This window comes from Vespa velutina, chromosome 4 (genome assembly GCF_912470025.1).
Source record: "Vespa velutina chromosome 4, iVesVel2.1, whole genome shotgun sequence".
Taxonomy (NCBI): Eukaryota; Metazoa; Arthropoda; class Insecta; order Hymenoptera; family Vespidae; genus Vespa; species Vespa velutina.
In genome coordinates, this window is record NC_062191.1 from 207457 (window position 1) to 228585 (window position 21129).

A 21129-nucleotide genomic window follows, 5' to 3' on the forward strand; every position below is an offset into this window, starting at 1 on the left:
ATAATCTCAATATCATCTATTAGTTTTTCTTTAGCATTTATTCGTAACTATCAGTGGTGAGTTACTTTCAATACTTTTTACTTCTATAACATTTTCCCTCAACGATTTTACGATAATCTTCGATCCCAAGGATCAATTTAAAACCATTAATGAGAGGTATAGAACAACATGCAGTGGAATGGAAGCAAGTACTTGGTAATTTTCTTCTTGTCGATACCATTAAAGAAATGAACGAGTTTAAAGAATTAATCGAACAATACCGCGACAAAGTTGAATTGATAATCACCGGACTAGAACGTTTTACAATGATTATGCAAGCAATTTCTGATATTAAAAAAATGGCAATTCAGGCAGAAGTACAATATATGTCATATCAGGTTTGTAAATTTTTTTCGTAAAATTTTGTTGATTGGTAAATAAACAGTTATCATACTTTTTACTTATTTATCAATGTGATTTCTTCTTCTGTTTTGTTTTTTAGGAAACTTTCAAAACCCTACATGCGCACGGAATAGTATATTCAGAAATGGATGAAAAGATGGCTTATGAACTTCAAACTGATTGGGAATCTTTGTACCTTGGAGCTCTTTATAGAGCTTCAACGATAATAACTACTAGGGAGAAATTTGCCGAAATGATTCAAGATCAAATGGTAGAATTTGATGAAGAACTTGTAAAATTCGTTGAAGATTTCAAAAATAATGGTCCAGGGAGTGTGAGAGATGATCTTGATCTCGGTGTACAAAAGATGATTGTATGTCTGAATAAATGTTTCATTTAGTGTGTATATTAAGATACAATATTGTTTATTGTTATAAATGGATTTTTATTTTTCTAGGAATATGGAAAATTAATAGAAAAATATGATGAAAAGCGACGTAATTTGGTCAATTCTCAGATTTTATTTGATCTTGATCCAGCTGATTATTCAAAATTCGTGAAAGTCAAGGAAGACTACGAAGGCATGGAAAAGTTATATGCTTTATATAAAGATCAAAAGAGTGCTAGGAGCGAATGGGCTCAGACATTGTGGGTAAATTTGAACCCACAACTATTACTTGATGGCATGGAATACTTCATCAAACAGTTTCAAAGATTCCCCAAAGCAGTTAAAAAACTAGACGTTGGACAAACTTTGGAAATTAATATGAGAAACTTCAAAAATTCTGTGCCATTATTTGTTGAGCTGAAAAACGAAGCAATGCGTGAAAGACATTGGATGGATTTAATGAAAAAAACTGGACAATACTTTGATATGAACCCAGATAGGTGCGCGAATAATTAGTATCAATAATTTTTTCAAGGAAATACCATTCATTATGTAAATCTGTACAAAGTTTTTAGATGGTTATTATCATAGTTAGTTGATTATTATGATGTAAATTTATATAGGTACTTAGAGTTATTATCATATTATTTATAATACATAATAATTTCTATAACTATTGAATTCTGTAGTAATATAAATGTATATGTGTTATTTTTTAGAATTATTAGGAAAGGGCGAAAGTTTGATATTAAAAGAAACTTTCTTTTTTCTTTTTTCTTTAAGATTATTTGTTAACTTTTACAGTGGTAGTGATTTCTAATACTTCCGTTCTATAATAGTACTAAATAGACATTAAATAAGATAACTGCAAACAATAATTAAGCTTATTAAGTATTAAAGAGATCAACACAGACGCGCGCGTGCGTTTTTTTTTTTCTTAATATACATTAAAATATGAGTGACCAAAAGATTGGTTTAATGGAAGGGTGAGTTAGATCATTTAATTGGAAAAACGTCAAATAGAGTTTAATGTATATACTCTAATATCTCTTATGTTTTAAGGTTTACATTAGAAAATATGTTTGCCATGGATTTGGGAAAGTATCAGGAGATAGCGCAGAGCATAGTGACAAATGCTGTGAAGGAATTAGCAATAGAAAAGGGAGTAAAAGAAATAGCAGACATTTGGAAAAGCACGGAATTTACCGTAATACCACATTTTAAAGGTAGTTGAATATATATATATATATATACACTCGTATATGAAGGGACAAAAAATGTAGCAATTTGACATGCTAATAAAATGAAATAATTTTTTAAGGATTTGAAGATCGTGGATTCGTTCTCGGTCCCATTGAAGAGCTTAATCAAATTTTAGAAGATAATATGTTGAATGTGAGCAGTATGGCAGGCTCACAATTTATTGGACCCTTCCTTAATATAGTTCAGAAATGGGAAATTACTATGCATACGATATCAGAAGTATTGGAACTATGGATAGAACTTCAACGAAAGTGGCTGTATTTGGAGGGTATTTTTGTGGGAGGCGATATTCGATTACAACTTCCAGACGAGGCCAGAAAATTTGATGATATTGACAAAGCATACAGAAAGATTATGACTGATACTGCAAGGAAATTAAATGTCCATGATTGCTGTACCGTTCAAGGCAAGGATCATACAAATAAATCCTTCTTATTAAACAATATACAAAATAATAATTTTATTTACCAAATTTTTGATCAATATGTAGTAAATATATATGAAATAATTCATTGTTGATTCAATTATCTTTTATCTCTATTCAGGAAGAAAGGATGAATTTATGTCCATGATTGCTGGGCTTGATAGATGTCAGAAGTCACTGACTGATTATTTGAACAGCAAACGAATTATTTTTCCAAGGTTTAGTTTCATCAGTGATGATGAATTACTGAGCATTCTTGGTAGCAGTAATCCATCAGTGATTCAAGAACATATTGGCAAAATGTTTGATAACTTAGATAAGTTAAATCTAACTTTAGATGAAAAAAAAAGAACTATAGTTACTGCCCTTGTATCATGCGAAAAAGAGATCATGGAATTTAAGAATTCTGTGCTTGCTGAAGGAAATATAGAAAACTGGATGGTTTTGGTTTTGAATGAAATGAAAGCATCTAATCGATATTTAACAAAAAAAGCAGTCTACGATTATGGAAAAGTAAGGAAGCAAAACGTTCATTTATTAATTTTTATGTTATTTAATAAGATTTGCTTTTCATTATCACTTCTAATCAGATTAGACGTCCAAGATCTGAATGGATATTGGATTTTCAAGGAATGATGATACTTGCTGCTGATCAAATCTGGTGGACTGCTGAAGTGGAAAATGTTTTCAATAAAATATCGATGGGAAAGAAACAAGCTATGAAAGAAGTACTTTTACATTTAGCTTTTCTTTCTTAGGATATGCTTCTTTGATATAATCAATTCTATTGATCATTGATCAATTTTTTCTTACTTTTAGTATCTGCAACAACTGAACAATCAACTTGATGAAGTGATATCCCTAATGGGAGGTGATTTGCTTACAAATAATGATAGAAAAAAATTGGATGCCTTATTAACGATTGATGTACACATGCGTGACATAGTTGAAGGTTTTGTGAGAGATAATATTATAGACGCAGTGGAGTTCGAATGGGAAAGTCAGTTAAGGTTCAAATCAATAATGTATTATATATTATCTTTATGTGATGCACGTTGTGCTTCTATGTATATGCATGTTATCTTTTGAGCTTAGATTTTACTGGGTACACGATCTTGACAATATGTGGATAAATCAATGTACGGGATCTTTCGAATATGGATATGAATATATGGGTCTTAATGGACGATTAGTAGTGACACCTTTAACAGATAGGATATATTTAACCCTTACTCAAGCATTGTCAATGCAATTGGGTGGTGCACCTGCTGGTAAATATACATCAATATTTTGTTCTTGAATCACATTAATGTTATTATATAATACTATTTTTTTCCTTTTAAAGGTCCTGCTGGTACTGGAAAAACTGAAACAACAAAAGATTTAGCCAAAGCCATAGGTCTATTATGTCTTGTTACAAATTGTGGAGAGGGAATGGATTATGTTGCAATAGGAAAAACATTGGGTGGACTAGTTCAGTGTGGAGCATGGGGCTGTTTCGATGAATTTAATCGCATTGATATTTCTGTATTATCTGTTATATCGACCCAACTACAAACTATACGCTCGGCATTGCAAATGAGAAGTAAATATTTCATGGTGTGTATTTCAATGTATATTTTATATTTTATAGCCATAAGATGGCATTGAATTTAGTTTAGAATTATAAAAGTTTCATAGAAAAAATTTCATCGATATATTTTATTTGATAGTTCGAAGGTTATGATATTCCCTTGGATACAAAAGTGGGCATATTTATTACTATGAATCCTGGATATGCTGGTCGAACGGAATTACCAGAATCCGTTAAGGCCCTCTTCAGACCGGTAGTATGTGTAGTGCCAGATAATGAATTGATTTGTCAAATCAAACTCTTCAGTGCTGGTTTCCTAACGGCCAAAGTTCTAGCGAAAAAGATGACTGTTTTACACAAATTGGCAGAAGAACAACTTAGCAAACAAACACATTATGATTTTGGGTTAAGAGCTATGAAATCTGTACTTAATATGGCTGGACAATTAAAAAGAACATCTGGCGATTTAGCAGAGAATCTTGTCTTAATGAGAGCTCTCAGGGATATGAATCTTCCTAAATTTATATATGACGATGTACCGTTATTTTTGGGTCTCATTAAAGACTTATTTCCTGATCTTGACTGTCCCAGAATAGAATATCCAAACTTTAATAAAGCTGTGATCATGATGTTGGAAGAAAATAATTATATTGTTTTAAACGAACAAGTATGTGTGCGCCTATCATTATTACTAATGGTCATTTATTTATTCTTTTTTTCAACTGACAGCATTTTTTCTTTATGCTTTGAACGATTTATAATAATTTTGCTAATTATATTAGGTTGAAAAAATTATTCAACTTTATGAAGTCATGATGGGTAGACATTCAACAATGGTTGTTGGTCCTACAGGAGGTGGAAAAACTGTTATTATCGAAATATTATGTATGGCCCAAACTTACTTGAATATTCGCACCAAGCTTTACATCTTAAATCCAAAGGTGTGTGTGTGTGTGTGTGTGTGTGGCGGGGGGGGGGGGGCGCGCGCATTTTTATTGGCTTCATATTTCAAATAATAAATACATCTTTTTGAAGGCATGCACTGTGATTGAGTTATACGGTATACTAGATCCAATAACACGCGAATGGACGGATGGTCTTCTTAGTAATATTTTTCGCGAAGTCAATAAAGCTCTTGATTCCGAACAAGAAGAAAAAAAATACATATTATTTGATGGGGATGTCGATGCATTGTGGATTGAGAATATGAATTCAGTAATGGATGACAACAAACTTTTGACTTTGCCTAATCAAGAAAGGATAAAACTACAAAACCATTGTAATCTTCTTTTTGAGGTAATCAAATTATTATTTTCTCATTATATTCTATATTATATGCTGTATAGATAAGTATGTGATATTAAACATTTTGTATATAACATTTTCGTCCTGTTTTTTTTTTCTTTTTTCTTTTTTTTTTTTTAGGTAGGTGATTTGCAATATGCATCCCCCGCTACTGTGTCAAGAGCTGGTATGGTTTATGTAGATCCAAAAAACTTGGGTTATCAACCATATATCGACAAATGGATAAAAACTAAAAATGAAAAGGACCAAGAATTCCTTGCTCGAATGTGTGAAAAATATGTACACGGGGCACTTAATCTTATTATAGAAGGAATGTTGGGATTGCAAAGAGTAAAACCGCTTCACATGATTATATCTCAAACGAGTTTAAACATGGTAATACCTTAATGAATACATATTAATTAATATATGTACATTCGGGAGGAAGTTATTTGTATTTCTGATATTTGCACCATATCTTTATATTCCCTTCTACTATCTTTGCTTATTGTGTACTTTTTAGGTAATTCAACTTGCATACGTATTCGATGGATTGCTACAGGCTGAAGAGGAAATTGTAGAAAGCAAGTCTTATTTAATGGATCAAGATGAACAGCCGGTTCATTATGAATATACTACAAGCAGAGAGGATCAACTAGAAGCTATGTATATTCAGTCATGTTATTGTTCCTTAGGAGCTTCTTTAATAGAGGATTCTAGAAAGAGTTTCGACGATTATATGAAAAAAACTTCTGGTTTTATGCTCGTCGAAGATACGAGTGAAAAACCAGCAACGATACGTGAGTACTTTATTGTAAAATTTTATTGATATCTTGTGTACGATATCAATAGAGTTTTAACTAATAACATAACAATGAGATAACACAACTAGGGATAAAATAAAGACGATATGATGTAACACATATACGTGCAGGATTTATTCCAATTCTATTCAATACATTATACGAATATTTTTTGGACATGCAAAAGAAAATATGGATACCATGGAAATGGCTTGTACCTTCGTATATTCACGATCGACTAAAGAACTTTTCGGAGATATTAGTGCCAACTGAAGACACACTTCGAGCAATATGGTTTATTACTCTAATGAATAATCTACAAAGGCCTACACTTTTGGTTGGTGAAACTGGTACCTCCAAAACGGCGATAATTCACGATTTTTTAAGGCGCATCGATTCCGAAAAATATGCAAGTATATTAATATAACATTGATATTATAAGTATTTCATAATTGACACCAATCAAACTATTTAACGTGTTGATACAGAACAAATTATCTATCAATTTCTCATCGAGAACAACTTCGATGGACGTGCAGAAAAATATTGAATCGGCTGTGGAAAAACGATCCAGAGAAATATATGGGCCACCCCCAGGAAAAAAGTTAATTATTTTCATGGATGATATGAATATGCCGATAGTGGACACGTATGGGACTCAACAACCCATTGCATTTCTTAAGTTACTATTTGAAAGGGGTGGCCTTTACGGCCGTGGAAAAGATCTAAACTGGAAATATATAAAAGACATTTGTAAGAAAAAACAAGTTAATTTAATGAATAATATATAGTTATTATATATTGTATTTATTTATTTTTTGTAATTAAATCACAGGCTACTTAGCCGCAATGGGGAAACCAGGTGGTGGAAGAAACGAGGTCGATCCGCGATTCATTTCGATGTTTTCAGTTTACAATGTCACTTTCCCTATGAAACAAACGCTTCAATATATTTATAAGAGTATTTTAAATGGGCATCTAGAAATATTTTCAGAAGAAGTACAATCTACTATAGATAACATCGTTCATATTACGTTGGAACTTTATCAGGTTATCATAACATATATATTAAGATATATTATTTTGCATTTAATAGTCGAATAGTGAATTATTAAAAAGAATGGAGAGGAATAGCAAATACATTTTTTACTTCAGATAGTTTTAACGGAATTATTGCCCACGCCGTCAAAATTTCATTATATCTTCAATATGCGAGATATTTCAAGAATAATGGCAGGTGTAGTTCAAAGTCATCCAGATTACTTTCCAACTGCAGACCGATTCGTTCGGCTTTGGAGAAATGAATTTACAAGAGTCATATGTGATAGATTAATAACCGAGGATGTAATCACATTTTTCTTTTATTACTATGAATTATAATTAAAAATATTGACTAGTGCAATCGTTACACAACGTATGCTCATCCTTTAGGATCAGAATTTAATAAAAGAAGAGGTAACAAGCAAGATAAAGGATACCTGGGAAGAAGAACCTACATTAATTGAGTACACATTAAGGGATCCATTGCTCTTTGGAGACTTTAGAAATGCCTGTTATGAGGAAGAGCCAAGATATTATGAGGATCTGTTAGATTACGAAGCTGTGTATAATCTGCTTATGGAAGTAACTAAACACTTTTTCTACCTTAATGAAAGTTCATATCTATTATATTCACTCATATACTCACAATAATATAAATTGTCTTCGCGCAGATTTACGAAGAATATAACGAAAGGAATATTACAAAATTGCAAATGGTTCTTTTTAATGATGCGTTAGAACATCTTACAAGAATTCATCGTATTCTTAGGATGCACCGTGGCCACGCCCTCGTAGTAGGCACCAGTGGTAGTGGGAAACAGTCAGTGATAAGGCTTGCCTCGTTCGCTGCTAACTGTCCAGTCTTCGAGATCAACTTAAGTCGGGGATACAATGAAAATATGTTTCGCGATGATTTGAAGAGATTGTACAATATAATCGGCGTCGAGAATAAGAAAATTGTATTTTTGTTCACTGCTTCTCACATCGTAGATGAAAGTTTTTTGGAATTGATCAATAATATGCTTATGACGGGTCTAGTGGCTACTCTTTTTACCGACGAAGAGAAGGATATTATTATCACTTCGTGTAGAGATACTGCTTTGACGGCTGGTTTTGATGTTACGAAGTTAGATATAAATGAACTTTCAACTCTTACTTTCTCCTTCGGTACTTATTACAAAGAACACGCAAGTATGATGTTGTTTGTTTCTTTTAGGGAAAGTGTATGGGCATATTTTGAAAAGACATGTATCGGCAATTTATGCATTGCCTTATCTATGAATCCTGCTGGTGATTTATTGAGAATACGCTGTCGTAATTATCCTGGTTTGGTGAACAGTACTACCATAGATTGGATGTTTCCATGGCCAGATCAGGCGCTGATAGCGGTAGCTAATGTTACTTTAAGAGATGTACGTTATAATATAGAACTCGTATTTGTTAACATGAAGACATCAATTTCATTATCCAACTTTCATTATCCAACTTCATTAACCAACTTCAGAATCCAAATCTGCCGCAAGAATATAGAGAAGACATAGTGTTACACATGGTGCACGTTCACAAGTCCGTTGGACAATATACCGCAGATTTTCTAACGACATTAAGACGAAGAAATTACGTCACACCAAAAGATTATCTTGATTTTATAAATACATTTTTGCGTTTGTTAATCGAAAAAAGAGATTATATTAATGCACAATGTGATCGTCTGTCCGGAGGTCTCGATAAATTTCTATACTATTTACTTTTTATTTTATTTTCTTTGTTGCTTAAAACTCCTAAGCAAAAAACTATTATTCATTAGTATTATTTAATAATGCAGGTTTACAAAAGATCGACGAAGCGTCAATCACTTTAGCCGAATTGAATGATATTTTGGCTGTGCAAAGAGTTAAAGTAGCCGACCAAACGAAGAATTGTGAACAATTATTAAGTTCGATTGGTGAAAGTACGGATATTGCAATGGAGAAAAAAGAACAAAGTGTGGATAAGCAAAGGGAAATTGAGGAGAAAAAAAAGATCATTGCCAAAGAAGAATCTGAAGCCAAAACAGCTCTTACTGCGGCTCAGCCCGCTTTAGACGCTGCGAGATTGGCTCTTGGGGAACTCGATAAATCGGACATCACCGAAATAAGGTTTCTTTCTTATAAGATATTAGGAACTATTCCTTTAATTTCAATACTACTACTTCCTTTCCTAATTCTTTAAGCTTCTTTTTCATTTTTATTTCTTTATTTATTTACTTTTATTTTTTTTTCTTCTTTTCTCCCCCTATATCTACATCTTCATTTAGATCATTTGCCACGCCTCCAAAGCCGGTGCAAATTGTTTCTGAATGTGTTGCCATATTAAGAGGTGTTAAGGATATATCTTGGAAAGGAGCAAAGGGTATGATGAGTGATCCAAGTTTTTTAAGGTTGCTACAAGAAATGAATTGTGAACAGATTACACATAAACAGCAACAAGCTGTCAGAGCACACTTAAGAAAGTCCACGAAGATGGATCAAATGGAGTCAATTAGCAGAGCTGGATATGGTCTTTATAAATTTGTGTTGGCTGTGTTAGATTACTGCGCAGTTTACAGAGAAGTAAATATAGTCTTCTTTTGTTGACATAAAAAAAAAAAAAAAAAAAAAAAAAAATCTACATCGATATAACTTCCCTTTTAATATTACGGTATATTTTTTATTTATTTATCCTAAGGTCAAACCCAAAATAGAAAGGGTCCAAATGCTAGAAATTGAATCTGAAAAGGCACAAAGAGCTTTAGAAAAAGAAGAACGGGAATTGAAACGAATTGAAACGATTATAAAAGAATTGAATATTAAATATGAATCTGCCATGGCGGAAAGACAGAAACTTCAAGAAGAAACGAATCTTTTGCAACGCAGGCTAATTGCCGCCGACAAATTAATCGGCGGTCTCTCGTCGGAAAATATTCGTTGGCAAAAAGAACTGAAAGGGTTACACGAGGAAGAAGAAAAGATAATTGGAAATAGTCTCCTTTCTTCAGGATTTCTCGCCTACTGTGGGCCATTTTCATACGAATTCAGAAACAATATGATTTACAATGACTGGCTGAGAAGCATCATAGAAAGAAAGATACCGCTTTCGCAACCGTTTAATATACAGACACAGCTTAGCGACGATGTGGAGATCAGCAAGTGAGTTGAGAAAAATATTCTTTAACTTGGCCAAACCGATTATAATATCCAATCGAACGTGCGCTATTAATCTTCAAGATGGACCTCGGAAGGGCTCCCGCCGGATGAGCTTTCCGTACAAAATGGTATCCTAACGTTGAAAGCTTCAAGATTCCCATTGTGCATTGATCCTCAGCAACAAGCATTAGAGTGGATTAAAAGAAAAGAGCGAAATAAAAACTTGAAGATTATTTCTTTCGCCGATGCAGATTTTTTGAAACAAGTCGAACTGGCAATAAAATATGGTTTGCCAATTTTATTTCAAGATGTTGACGAAATCGATCCTGTTCTATATAATGTTTTATCGAAAAACATTCAATGTGAGAGCAAAACATGTACAATATTTAAACATTTACAATGTTTACCGTTTGTAGGATGCGCGCATTGTCTATCTGATTAATTTTAAATTGTATTACAGCGATAGCAGGACGAACCTTTGTTATATTGGGTTCTAAAGAAGTCGATTACGATCCACGGTTTCGCATATACTTAACGACCAAAATGTCGAATCCTGACTTTAATCCTGCCGTCTATTCGAAAGCCATTGTCATAAACTACACGGTAACTACTGCCGTAAGTATAAAGGCGGTTATTAAGAAAAAGAAAAAAGGGGAAAAACGATAACTTTGACGATAATCAGATTCAATTGAAAATAGGGTCTAGAAGATCAATTGTTGTCAGTAGTAGTGAGGACCGAACGACCAGATATCGAAGAACAACGTGAAAGGCTTATAGCTGAAATAAGTGAAAATAAAAATTTGCTCAAACAATTAGAGGACAGTCTTTTACGAGAAATCGCTATGAATCAGGGCAATATGCTGGATAACATTGACTTAATCGAAACATTAGAAAATACCAAATCGAGCGCTAGCGAAGTAACAACGAAACTATTTCTTGGTGAAGTCACAGCGGTTGATTTAAATAAATTACGAGACGGTTATCGGCCAGTAGCAAAAAGAGGGGCTATTTTATTTTTTGTTTTAGCTAAAATGCCAACGGTGAATAGGATGTATCAATATTCCTTGAACAGCTACGTCGAAGTTTTCGTATTTTCTTTAAAAAAATCTTTACCAGATCCAACTTTGGTCAGGCGTCTTAATAACATTATTCCAATATTGACAAAAAATGTTTATGATTATGGTTGTACAGGAATATTTGAAAAGCACAAGATTCTTTATTCATTCAAGATCTGTATAGATATAGAAGGAAGTGTCGGTAATATAACACCGCAACAATTGGATTTTTTTATCAAAGGATGCGTTACTACTAAGATATCAAGTAGAGTCAACCCTACTACATGGCTAGCTACCAGTGGGTGGGAAGACCTATTGAAATTATCTAATGATTTTCCTGAAACTTTTGCAAGTCTACCTGATGACATTACGAAAAATAGTGACCACTGGAAAGATGTAATCACCTCAGTCACTTCAGAAAAGATCAATTCTATTGTAACATACAATCGTTTATTTATGTATTTTAGTGGTATGACATGGATGATCCAGAATTACAAGAATTTCCTTCTAATTATTCCACCGTATTAAGGCCATTCGAAAAATTAATGTTAATACGATGTTTTCGTGTGGATCGAGTCTATCGTGCCGTCATTAATTATATAATCGAAGTTATGGGTGAAGAATATGTAACGCCACCCCATATCAGCTTGGATTTAATTTTTGAACAATCCACTGCTATGATGCCAATCATTTTTATTTTAAGCCCTGGTTCGGATCCTACTTCTCAGCTAATGAAACTGGCAGAACGATATGGTTTCGGTGTTGGAAAATTCAAATACTTATCGCTTGGTCAAAATCAAGAGAAGGTAACTTGTAATTGTCATCGAATATTATATTGCACATCACCATAATTATTATTCGTTACTTCAGAATGCAATAGAATTATTAGAAACAGCTATATTCAGGGGACAATGGTTAATGTTACAAAATTGTCATTTATTATTAAATTTCATCAAAGAATTAGAAAATCGTTTAGACAATCTAGAGAAACCACATCCTGATTTTCGCCTATGGCTTACTACTGATCCAACTCCCAATTTTCCAATAGGGATTTTGCAACAATCTTTAAAAGGTTGAATTTTCTATTTGAAATATATTTTGTATTTCTATATCAATTGGAATAAAAAATAACGCTACTTCGTATATCTTTGTTTTCAGTTGTTACAGAGCCACCAAACGGTTTAAAACTTAATTTACAAAATACTTATCTGAAAATGCCACCGCAGATTCTGGAAAATTGTGATCATCCTGCCTATAAACATCTTATTTATGTACTAGCATTCTATCACGCGGTTATACAGGTAATATAAATAACTTTATATAGTAATGTATAAATTAAAATAATCCATTTTTAACCTTACAATGGACAGGAAAGAAGAAAATATGATAAAATTGGATGGAATATAAATTATGATTTTAACGAATCAGATTTTAATGTATGTACTTCTATATTAGAGACTTACTTGACCAAAGCTTTAAGGTCTAATGATCCAAGAATACCATGGAAAAGTTTAAAATACTTAATAGGAGAAGTAAGTAATATCTAAATGAAATTAAAATCAATAATTATTTGAAGATAATTGTAAAACGATTAAATAAATTTGTAACATTATGTGAGGATATTCGGAATTATAAAAACTTTCAGGTAATGTATGGTGGTAGAGTAACTGACAGTTATGATCGTCGAGTGTCGGAGACTTATATGAATGAATTTTTTGGTGATTTCCTATTTGATACCTTTCAACCTTTTCATTTCTATTATGACGACTACGTTGATTATGTCATACCACCAGAAGGGGATTACGACGAGTATTTAAATTTCATCGAAGAATTACCTTTGGTTAATACCCCAGCGGTTTTTGGTCTTCATTCTAACGCAGAAATTGGTTACTTTACTCAAGCTACTAGAGAGTTGTGGGCCAATTTAATAGAGCTACAGCCACAAACAGGTAAAAAGCTATAAGAAAGAAATCCTTACAGATTTAAAAAACTATTTATATTATTGTAGAAATAAAATAAAATACAAGCTTTTTTTTTTGTCCTGAATGTCAATAATAAGAATGCTATGTGCCAAATAAATATAATTCTCCTTTAGACAAGTGCAATATAAGCCATGCCATTAAATATTTTTATCATAGCTGTTAGCATAACGGGAATCAGTAAAGAAGAATTTATAGATAACATAGCAAAAGAAATTCTTGAAAGGATACCCCTAGAATTTGATTTAAGTAAAATAAGAAGAACTTTTGGAGTGGATATCACCCCATCGACAATTGTGCTCTTTCAAGAATTAGAAAGGGTGAATAAATTGATAAGTACAATTTCAAAGACACTTTCTCAGCTACGAAAGGTAATAATCACTTATATACTTAATAAACGCGCAATTGCAAAATTAATATATAAAAATTTTATAAACCAATAAAATTGTTACAGGCTATCGCTGGAGAAATAGGAATGGATTCCACTCTTGATAATATTTCCATTGCTCTCTATAATGGTGTTTTACCCAAAGAATGGCTCAAACTAGCGCCAGACACAAGAAAAAATCTTGCCAACTGGATGGATCACTTTCAGAAGAGAATAATACAATATACAGATTGGGTTTGCTGATATATGATTTGTAAACGATTCGATAATGAGCGATGTAGCATGTATTTATATAAATTAAAAATTGTTTTTTAGTCTGGTATCAATGAGCCAGTAGTTATGTGGTTGTCCGGGTTGCACGTGCCAGAGACTTATCTAGCGGCTCTAGTACAAATAACGTGTCGTAAAAATAATTGGCCGTTAGATCATTCACTTATTTATACGACCGTAACGAAATATACCAGAGTCGATGCTATAGAAGAAAGGCCTGAACAAGTATGTCAATGAATTATTATACAATGAACGAATCAATAATATTTATATGAATCAATTGTAATTGTATGAACATTACAAGTCAACTGTCAAATTTTAAATGAAAGGGTTGTTACATACATGGTCTGTACTTGGAAGGAGCCCGATGGGATATAGAGGAAAACTGTCTTAAAAGATCTTATCCAAAAATTCTTACTGAAGAATTGCCAATTCTTTTGGTAATACCAATTCAAGCTCATAGACTCAAACTTCAGGTATAATTATGATACGTTAAAAACTACAGATTTAAAAAATTCAATCTGATGAGTGTATATTTTGTTTTTCTTTTTTATTTTCTTTCATTATAAATTTATATAGAATACAGTAAAAACTCCAGTGTACACAACGTCAAATAGACGCAATCCAATGGGTAAAGGTTTGATATTTGAAGCAGATCTTTCAACAGAGGAACATATTTCACACTGGATTCTACAAGGCGTATGCCTTTTACTTAATACAGATTGAATTAATTTCATAAGAATAAGTAATAGATTGTTATAAATGCGAAAATTTATTCTATAATCCATAAAATAGATGTTGTTTATCAATTATTGCAATAATGATTAATCTTATAAAGTATATACAATAGAAATAAATAAGAAGATAAAAAAGATTTGTATATCAAGTTATCTTAATTTGTGGTAAACAAAGATTGTAAAAGGAACTGTAAACAAAGTCTCTAATACTTTGCCATCTTACCCATTGATTATTTTTTAATTCTTCTATGCTTTTAGCTTTACCTATAAAGTGCGGATCAACGATTAACAAATAGACTTCTTTCAATCCAATATGCATACCAATGATACATTTACTAGAACAATCTTGATCTCCTCCCATCATAATTGGACATCCAAATTCTTCGAAATGTTGTCTAATGATATGCAAATATTTTGACAGTTCTTGACCACTTCTAATGTGAACTATTTTACTATTTACGTTATACAAATTATCCAGAATAAGACATACCTATAAGTTGAATAACTAGTAAATTACTTTTTTATTAGAGAAATGTCTAAATTTTGTAAAAAAAAATACTATATCTTTAATAGAAGACTCACTTCGAAGCATCCTATCCAATCTCTTGACCCGATAAATGGTTTCTCTTTATCCTCCAATGTAACAAGCGTTTCTTGAATTTTTCGTATACTTGGAACTTTTTCTTGTAAATTCTTATTAATTATAATCCATGAACAAATGGTTTGCAATGTTCTATATCCACAACCCCATCCCTAAATAAAAAATTCTTCAGACACACATATTATTCTTTGTACATACTATAATTTATGTGATTGCGTTTCGATTATATCATATATATATATATATATATATATATATATATATATATATATATATATATATATATATATATATATATATATTTATATATATATATATACACACACATAATACACATATATTATAACATTTAAGATTATCTACCCTATCATTAAAACCATCACAACCATAATGCCAATATTCATAAATTCCTCGTATAATCGTACTCTTGCCTGTACCGAAAGTAGGAAGGCTTTCATGGATATTTTTTAACAAATTAGTCGAATAATCAACAATCATCCTTCTGATATAACAAACCACGTGGTTTCTATATTTGTTATATATATACAATAACGAAATATTTGTATAATGAATATAATTAAAATAGGAGTATTAAAATAGAATAATTATACCAATCTGTTATGAATTACATACATTTCCTCAAAGTCGTCGTTTTCGATTTTCCTCAGGAATTCTTAAACGAACTCAAAATGACAATAAACTGTAACGAATACGGATGTTCCATGGAATAGATGGATACTTAGGATGCATTTACAAATGCTCAAGCAGAGATAACGTCATCCAAAATACGTGAATAAAAACGTTATAGGATTAATCCATCTAAGACTAATAAGGTCTATGGATGTAATCATTAAAACTTTCAAAATATAGCACGAAGTGGCGCTTCGATCGGTGTCAAGTCTATTTTAAGGTCGTTCAATAGTTCTATTTTTCTTTGAAAAAGTATTATTATCGCAGATCAGATTTTACGACTTCAAACGTACGAAAATGCTAATTAGCTTACTTAATAAATACGTAGTAAGTAAGTAATCATGCTTTTCTTTTCTTAGGAACATTGCAATTATAAATACTGTTATTTCTTTTTGGAAAAGAAAAAATTATATAATAACATGCACCTTGTCATCTGTTTTAGCACCATCGGTACAAAAATGGATGTATAATGTATCTGGTTTTAATAAATACGGTAAAAAATATTAATCGATACATATGTATATATGTATGATGTATGTATGTATGTACATATATAATATATATATATATATATATATATATTTGCATAGACACATACACAGATATGTCATAGATGTGCATGGATCATAGATGTGTCTGAAGCAATATTTAAAAAATTATAGGATTAATGCGTGATGATATACGTAGCGAACTGGATCCGGATGTACAAGAAGCATTAAGAAGACTTCCACTACATATAAGAGATGAACGTAATTTTCGCTTAGTAAGAGCCCTTCAGTTGGATGCTCAGAAAAGAATTCTACCTAAAGAACAATGGACTAAATTCGAAGAGGTACATGTTTTAATCTGTTAAATATTGTAAAAAAAATTATTAAAAATGATTTATTTTTGCCAACTCTATCGAGTCATTTGTATGTTTAACATATATGAGTTATGTGCTGTTACATAATTATTGTATTATAAAATTTCTTCTCTCTAAATAAGATTTATAGTAAACATATCTTATTGTTGTTACTTAATTTGTTATTATTTTTACAGGATGTATTATATCTTACCCCATTAGTAAATGAAGTTGTTAAAGAACGAGAAGAAAAAGAGAGATGGAATCTTGAATAAAACTTGATTGAATCTATTAGCAATTAGTTGTATACTTTATAGCACACTGATACTTGTGTCATGAAGAATGTGTTTATAAAACTTATAAATAATGTATAAATTATATATAAATATATTAAATGAAATATAGTATATCTATATAATTTGTTTTATCTGCCTATCAAAATAAACAATTTGTTTTGTTTCTATACAAATTATAAACCACGTATTTTATATAAAATGACAAATTCCTTTAGATGTTCCCTATTATCTGTGTATATACATATCTATGTATCGCACGCGCACGATTCAATTTATCAAGATATATAGAAATAAGCATAAATTATTTCATATAATTTCGACATAATGAAAGTAATTGTAAGATTTTTATGAAAACGTTTGAATTAATAAAGATCTTTGCTGTATTTATAACGGTTAACGACAATTATGCTTCGCATACCGGGATATTTAACGTATTTAACATCCTTTATGCAACCTTAAACGAGTCATTTCCTAGCGCGTATAAATCATAGACAAATCGATGAGATGTCAGAGTAACGGTAAAATAGAAAAATGACGAAGCAAAATAAAAATATAAAAGCATATAAATAAGATGGAATATTTATAAAATGTTAGTAAAATAAATCAATCTATAACGTCTATAAAGGAGTTTCGTGGGTAAATACTGGATCAATATCTCATTCCCTCTCCCTTTGAGGGGGATGCGACACAAGTATCTCCGGTTGTGAAAGACTTATATATTGGTTCGCGAATTTGACGAGCATTTTTATTCGCGATATCTTTCGCATTTTATTAACTTAAATTGAAATATTGACAAGATATCACGTTGACAACGACCACTAATGATCGCATCGAATCGTATCGCTTTACGAAAAGTGCTCAGTTATAAAAGGTAGGAGATTTAGATAGACGTTCGAAGGGCAATAGAAAACATGATGGCAACGGAGAGACAAGATCTGTAAAAGGACAGACACGCGTTATCGACTAAAAACCTTCGAAATCTTTGCCGTCAACGAACTTATTCCGTTCTCGCTATTTGATTATCATTAAGACGTAACCAAATCCAATTTTTCTGACATTATATCCAATGATTTTTCTTAAAACAACTTACTTTTTCTTTTAAAGTAAAATATTCTTTACTTATATTTTCTTTTTTATCGATTTATTAATCGGAAACACGAAAATTGATCGCGATGTAGGACAATAAAAAATAAGAAGTGCAAAGTGGAAAAAGGAATCTTCCAATCTATGCCTTACTCCTGTAAGAAATTTGACAAAATTACAATTTTGCTTGTAGAACATTTCTATGAGATCAATTAAAGCTGCAAATTGAGGTGTAAACATAATATTGCTTCAAAAAATATTTTTGATATAACGTTTGAAATTTTATTGCAAATAAATGTTTAATATTATATAATTCTTTTGAACATCTCTTTTTTCAGATGTGGTCACTGCAAAAATTGGCATGCATTAGTGAAAGGAAGATGCTGACAAAGAATAATTCCAAAACTGAACATTATAATTGTGACCCAAGCAAAACTGGCAAATATATAAGGGTTATTAAACATCAATAATTTTATTGCTAAAACAATTATAGGCTAACGAGCAATAAAGTCATGCCGTTAGGTAAAACAGGTGCTGTATCGAAATACTACCTCTGTTGTATGTACAAAAATATAAACACATAATTGATTGTGTTAGAAACAAAATAAAAAATATAAATATACACTTAAGTGTATATACAAAGATATATATTCTGGTGATTAATATTTACATATACTAATATATAATACTCTTCAATGAATTTGAATTACTATTGAAGAGCTTTTTCTTGATATATGTTCATTCGTTTGATATCCATTGTTATGCAAATATTAAGGAAAACAAGTTGATTGCGCCTATTAACTTTAAGACAGACATATATAACGCCAAAAAAAAAATACTCATCGCACTGTCAAAGCTCAAATAGCACTGTTTATTAATAACATAAATATGAGCATACCATACGATGAAAATCTCATTTGGATACTAATAGTTGGGTTCATAGTAGCATTTGCCCTAGCATTTGGCATAGGTGCCAATGATGTTGCAAACAGTTTTGGGACAAGCGTGGGTGCCGGGGTCCTTACAATTTTTCAAGCTTGCATCTTGGCAACTTTCTTCGAAATTGCTGGTGCTGTACTGATAGGATATAAGGTATACTCTAATAGTGAGAGAGAGAGAGAGAGAGAGAGAGAGAGAGAGAGAAAAGGAGAGATCCAGAGATTATGCATAGTAAATATTTAATTTCCCAACAAATTTGCTTATCTTTTTTCTATTGTTAGGTCTCTGATACAATGCGTAAGGGTATACTAGATGTCACATTATACGAAAACCATGAAAAAGAATTAATGATAGGAGCACTTTCTAGTCTAGCTGGATCTGGAATCTGGTTATTGCTTGCAACGGCATTACGACTTCCAATTTCTGGTACACATTCCATTGTTGGAGCTACCGTAGGATTTTCTCTTGTTTGCAGGGGTACAGCAGGGGTCTGTAACACTTTAAATTCATTTAATAATAAATGATTTATTGATAATAATTAATAGTTAATAATTGCCTTAAAAATTTACAGGTAAAATGGATTGCCCTAATAAATATAGCAGCATCCTGGTTTGCAAGCCCTTTACTCAGCGGAATCGTATCCGCTGTTATCTTCTGGCTCATAAGAAAATTTGTATTAAGGTCTAGCAAACCTTTTGAACAGGGACTTCGTATACTTCCTTTAGCATATGGCCTCACTATCGCTGTCAATGTCATGTCAGTTGCACATGATGGACCTAAATGTGTGTGATTATATTTTACCTATGTTTACATGATATTACAGGAAGAAACAATAATATTTTTTTATTCCACACAGTGTTGATGTTGGACAGAATGCCATGGTGGGGTAGCTTGACGGCTGCATTGACTTTAGGATTATTTTCAGGAATTATTGTTTATTTATTTGTTGTACCGTGGCAAAGGAAAAGGATAATTTTATCTGGCCCTGGTGGTGAAAAAAAGACGGCCTTGTGTACGTGCGATAAAAGAGAAACAACAGCTATGTCTATAATTTCGGAAAATCCATGTAGTAGTAATAGCGACACAAAAGAAGTTGCTGCACCAAAGTTACGCGGTAATAGTAGTGCTAGTCCACTTTTAATAGTAGGTGGTTCTAATGCCGAAGAAAGTCAAGCAGAGAACGATAAGAAAGACGAAGAACAACCAGAAGTGTCAAAGTTATTTTCATTTCTACAAGTATTAACAGCTGGTTTTGGTAGTTTCGCACATGGTGGTAATGATGTTAGCAATGCTATTGGTCCTCTCATAGCATTATGGTCAATATATGCAGAAGGTTCTGCAAAACAAGAAGCTGATACACCAATATTAATACTACTTTATGGTGGATTAGGTATCTCTGCTGGCTTATGGATATGGGGACGTAGAGTAATTCGTACATTAGGACAAGATTTAGCACGTATAACACCTACTACAGGCTTCACTATAGAGGTAAATAATAGATAAGCTTAATTAATATAACTTATATATACTTAAGAATGTATCACGTAAAAACGTATAGTATTTATATTTTCGATATTCTAGGTAGGAGCCGCAGTGACAGTTTTGTTGGCAAGTAAGGCTGGTTTACCTGTGTCAACGACTCATTGCAAAGTAGGATCGGTGGTATGTGTTGGATGGGCATCGCGTGGTGGTGAGGGTGTTTCTTGGAAACTGTTCAGAAATATTGCTTTTGCATGGTTGATAACTGTACCAGTGGCTGGTTGCCTATCTGCAGGCTGTATGGCTATTTTTAAAGAAGTTCTTACTTTATGATTTTATTATTTGAATAATTTCAGATGATTTAGGGAAGCCATTCAATAATAAAACTGCTGTGAATAAATCATGCAGAAATAAATAATTGAACACCATTTCTCTGAGTCTAAATTATTC

At 31.9% G+C, this 21129-nt stretch overlaps 4 protein-coding genes across 14 annotated transcripts; 3 read left to right on the plus strand and 1 right to left on the minus strand.

The window, feature by feature from the left end:
* The first annotated feature begins 2 nt into the window (after positions 1-2).
* LOC124948668 (dynein axonemal heavy chain 10) lies at positions 3-14938 on the plus strand. 7 transcript variants are annotated; one of them, XM_047492586.1, is made up of 39 exons: positions 12-377; positions 482-754; positions 839-1269; positions 1832-1995; positions 2091-2438; positions 2578-2969; positions 3047-3184; positions 3276-3466; positions 3552-3727; positions 3802-4055; positions 4169-4696; positions 4812-4970; positions 5065-5325; positions 5455-5709; positions 5837-6113; positions 6248-6525; positions 6605-6869; positions 6952-7166; positions 7272-7460; positions 7548-7739; positions 7829-8283; positions 8374-8569; positions 8662-8878; positions 8983-9295; positions 9454-9748; positions 9864-10324; positions 10403-10683; positions 10782-10936; positions 11020-11772; positions 11844-12182; positions 12247-12448; positions 12535-12677; positions 12747-12908; positions 13022-13325; positions 13515-13726; positions 13810-13977; positions 14059-14238; positions 14343-14489; positions 14593-14938. In XM_047492586.1, the coding sequence occupies exons 1-39, from the start codon at positions 150-152 to the stop codon at positions 14737-14739; spliced, it is 10344 nt and encodes a 3447-aa protein (XP_047348542.1). In that variant the 5' UTR covers positions 12-149; the 3' UTR covers positions 14740-14938. The 7 variants fall into 7 exon arrangements, 5 of the variants coding, with proteins under 5 accessions (XP_047348543.1, XP_047348542.1, XP_047348541.1 ...); XR_007100795.1 differs by having other exon boundaries at positions 7829-8569; positions 14374-14489; positions 14593-14735; XM_047492585.1 differs by having other exon boundaries at positions 7829-8569.
* Positions 14577-16166, minus strand: LOC124948688 (probable Ufm1-specific protease 1). Its single transcript, XM_047492661.1, has 4 exons — positions 15985-16166; positions 15715-15877; positions 15333-15503; positions 14577-15240 (listed from the first exon to the last, which is right to left on the minus strand). Exons 2-4 carry the CDS (start codon positions 15847-15849, stop codon positions 14896-14898), a joined length of 651 nt encoding a protein of 216 aa, XP_047348617.1. The 5' UTR covers positions 15850-15877; positions 15985-16166; the 3' UTR covers positions 14577-14895.
* A 45-nt stretch (positions 16167-16211) lies between these two features.
* LOC124948695 (cytochrome b-c1 complex subunit 7-like) lies at positions 16212-17289 on the plus strand. Of its 2 annotated transcripts, none has more exons than XM_047492670.1 (4): positions 16212-16372; positions 16484-16534; positions 16704-16873; positions 17080-17289. In XM_047492670.1, the coding sequence occupies exons 1-4, from the start codon at positions 16339-16341 to the stop codon at positions 17155-17157; spliced, it is 333 nt and encodes a 110-aa protein (XP_047348626.1). In that variant the 5' UTR covers positions 16212-16338; the 3' UTR covers positions 17158-17289. The 2 variants fall into 2 exon arrangements, with proteins under 2 accessions (XP_047348626.1, XP_047348627.1); XM_047492671.1 differs by having other exon boundaries at positions 16218-16368.
* Positions 17290-17835: 546 nt separating this feature from the next.
* LOC124948678 (sodium-dependent phosphate transporter 2) lies at positions 17836-21107 on the plus strand. Of its 4 annotated transcripts, XM_047492636.1 has the most exons (7): positions 17836-18049; positions 18600-19353; positions 19482-19688; positions 19772-19982; positions 20057-20688; positions 20782-20890; positions 21036-21107. In XM_047492636.1, exons 2-7 carry the CDS (start codon positions 19150-19152, stop codon positions 21095-21097), a joined length of 1425 nt encoding a protein of 474 aa, XP_047348592.1. In that variant the 5' UTR covers positions 17836-18049; positions 18600-19149; the 3' UTR covers positions 21098-21107. The 4 variants fall into 4 exon arrangements, with proteins under 4 accessions (XP_047348592.1, XP_047348589.1, XP_047348591.1 ...); XM_047492633.1 differs by having other exon boundaries at positions 17838-18049; positions 20782-21107; XM_047492635.1 differs by lacking the exon at positions 17836-18049 and adding an exon at positions 18062-18491 and having other exon boundaries at positions 20782-21107.
* Positions 21108-21129: the final 22 nt, after the last annotated feature.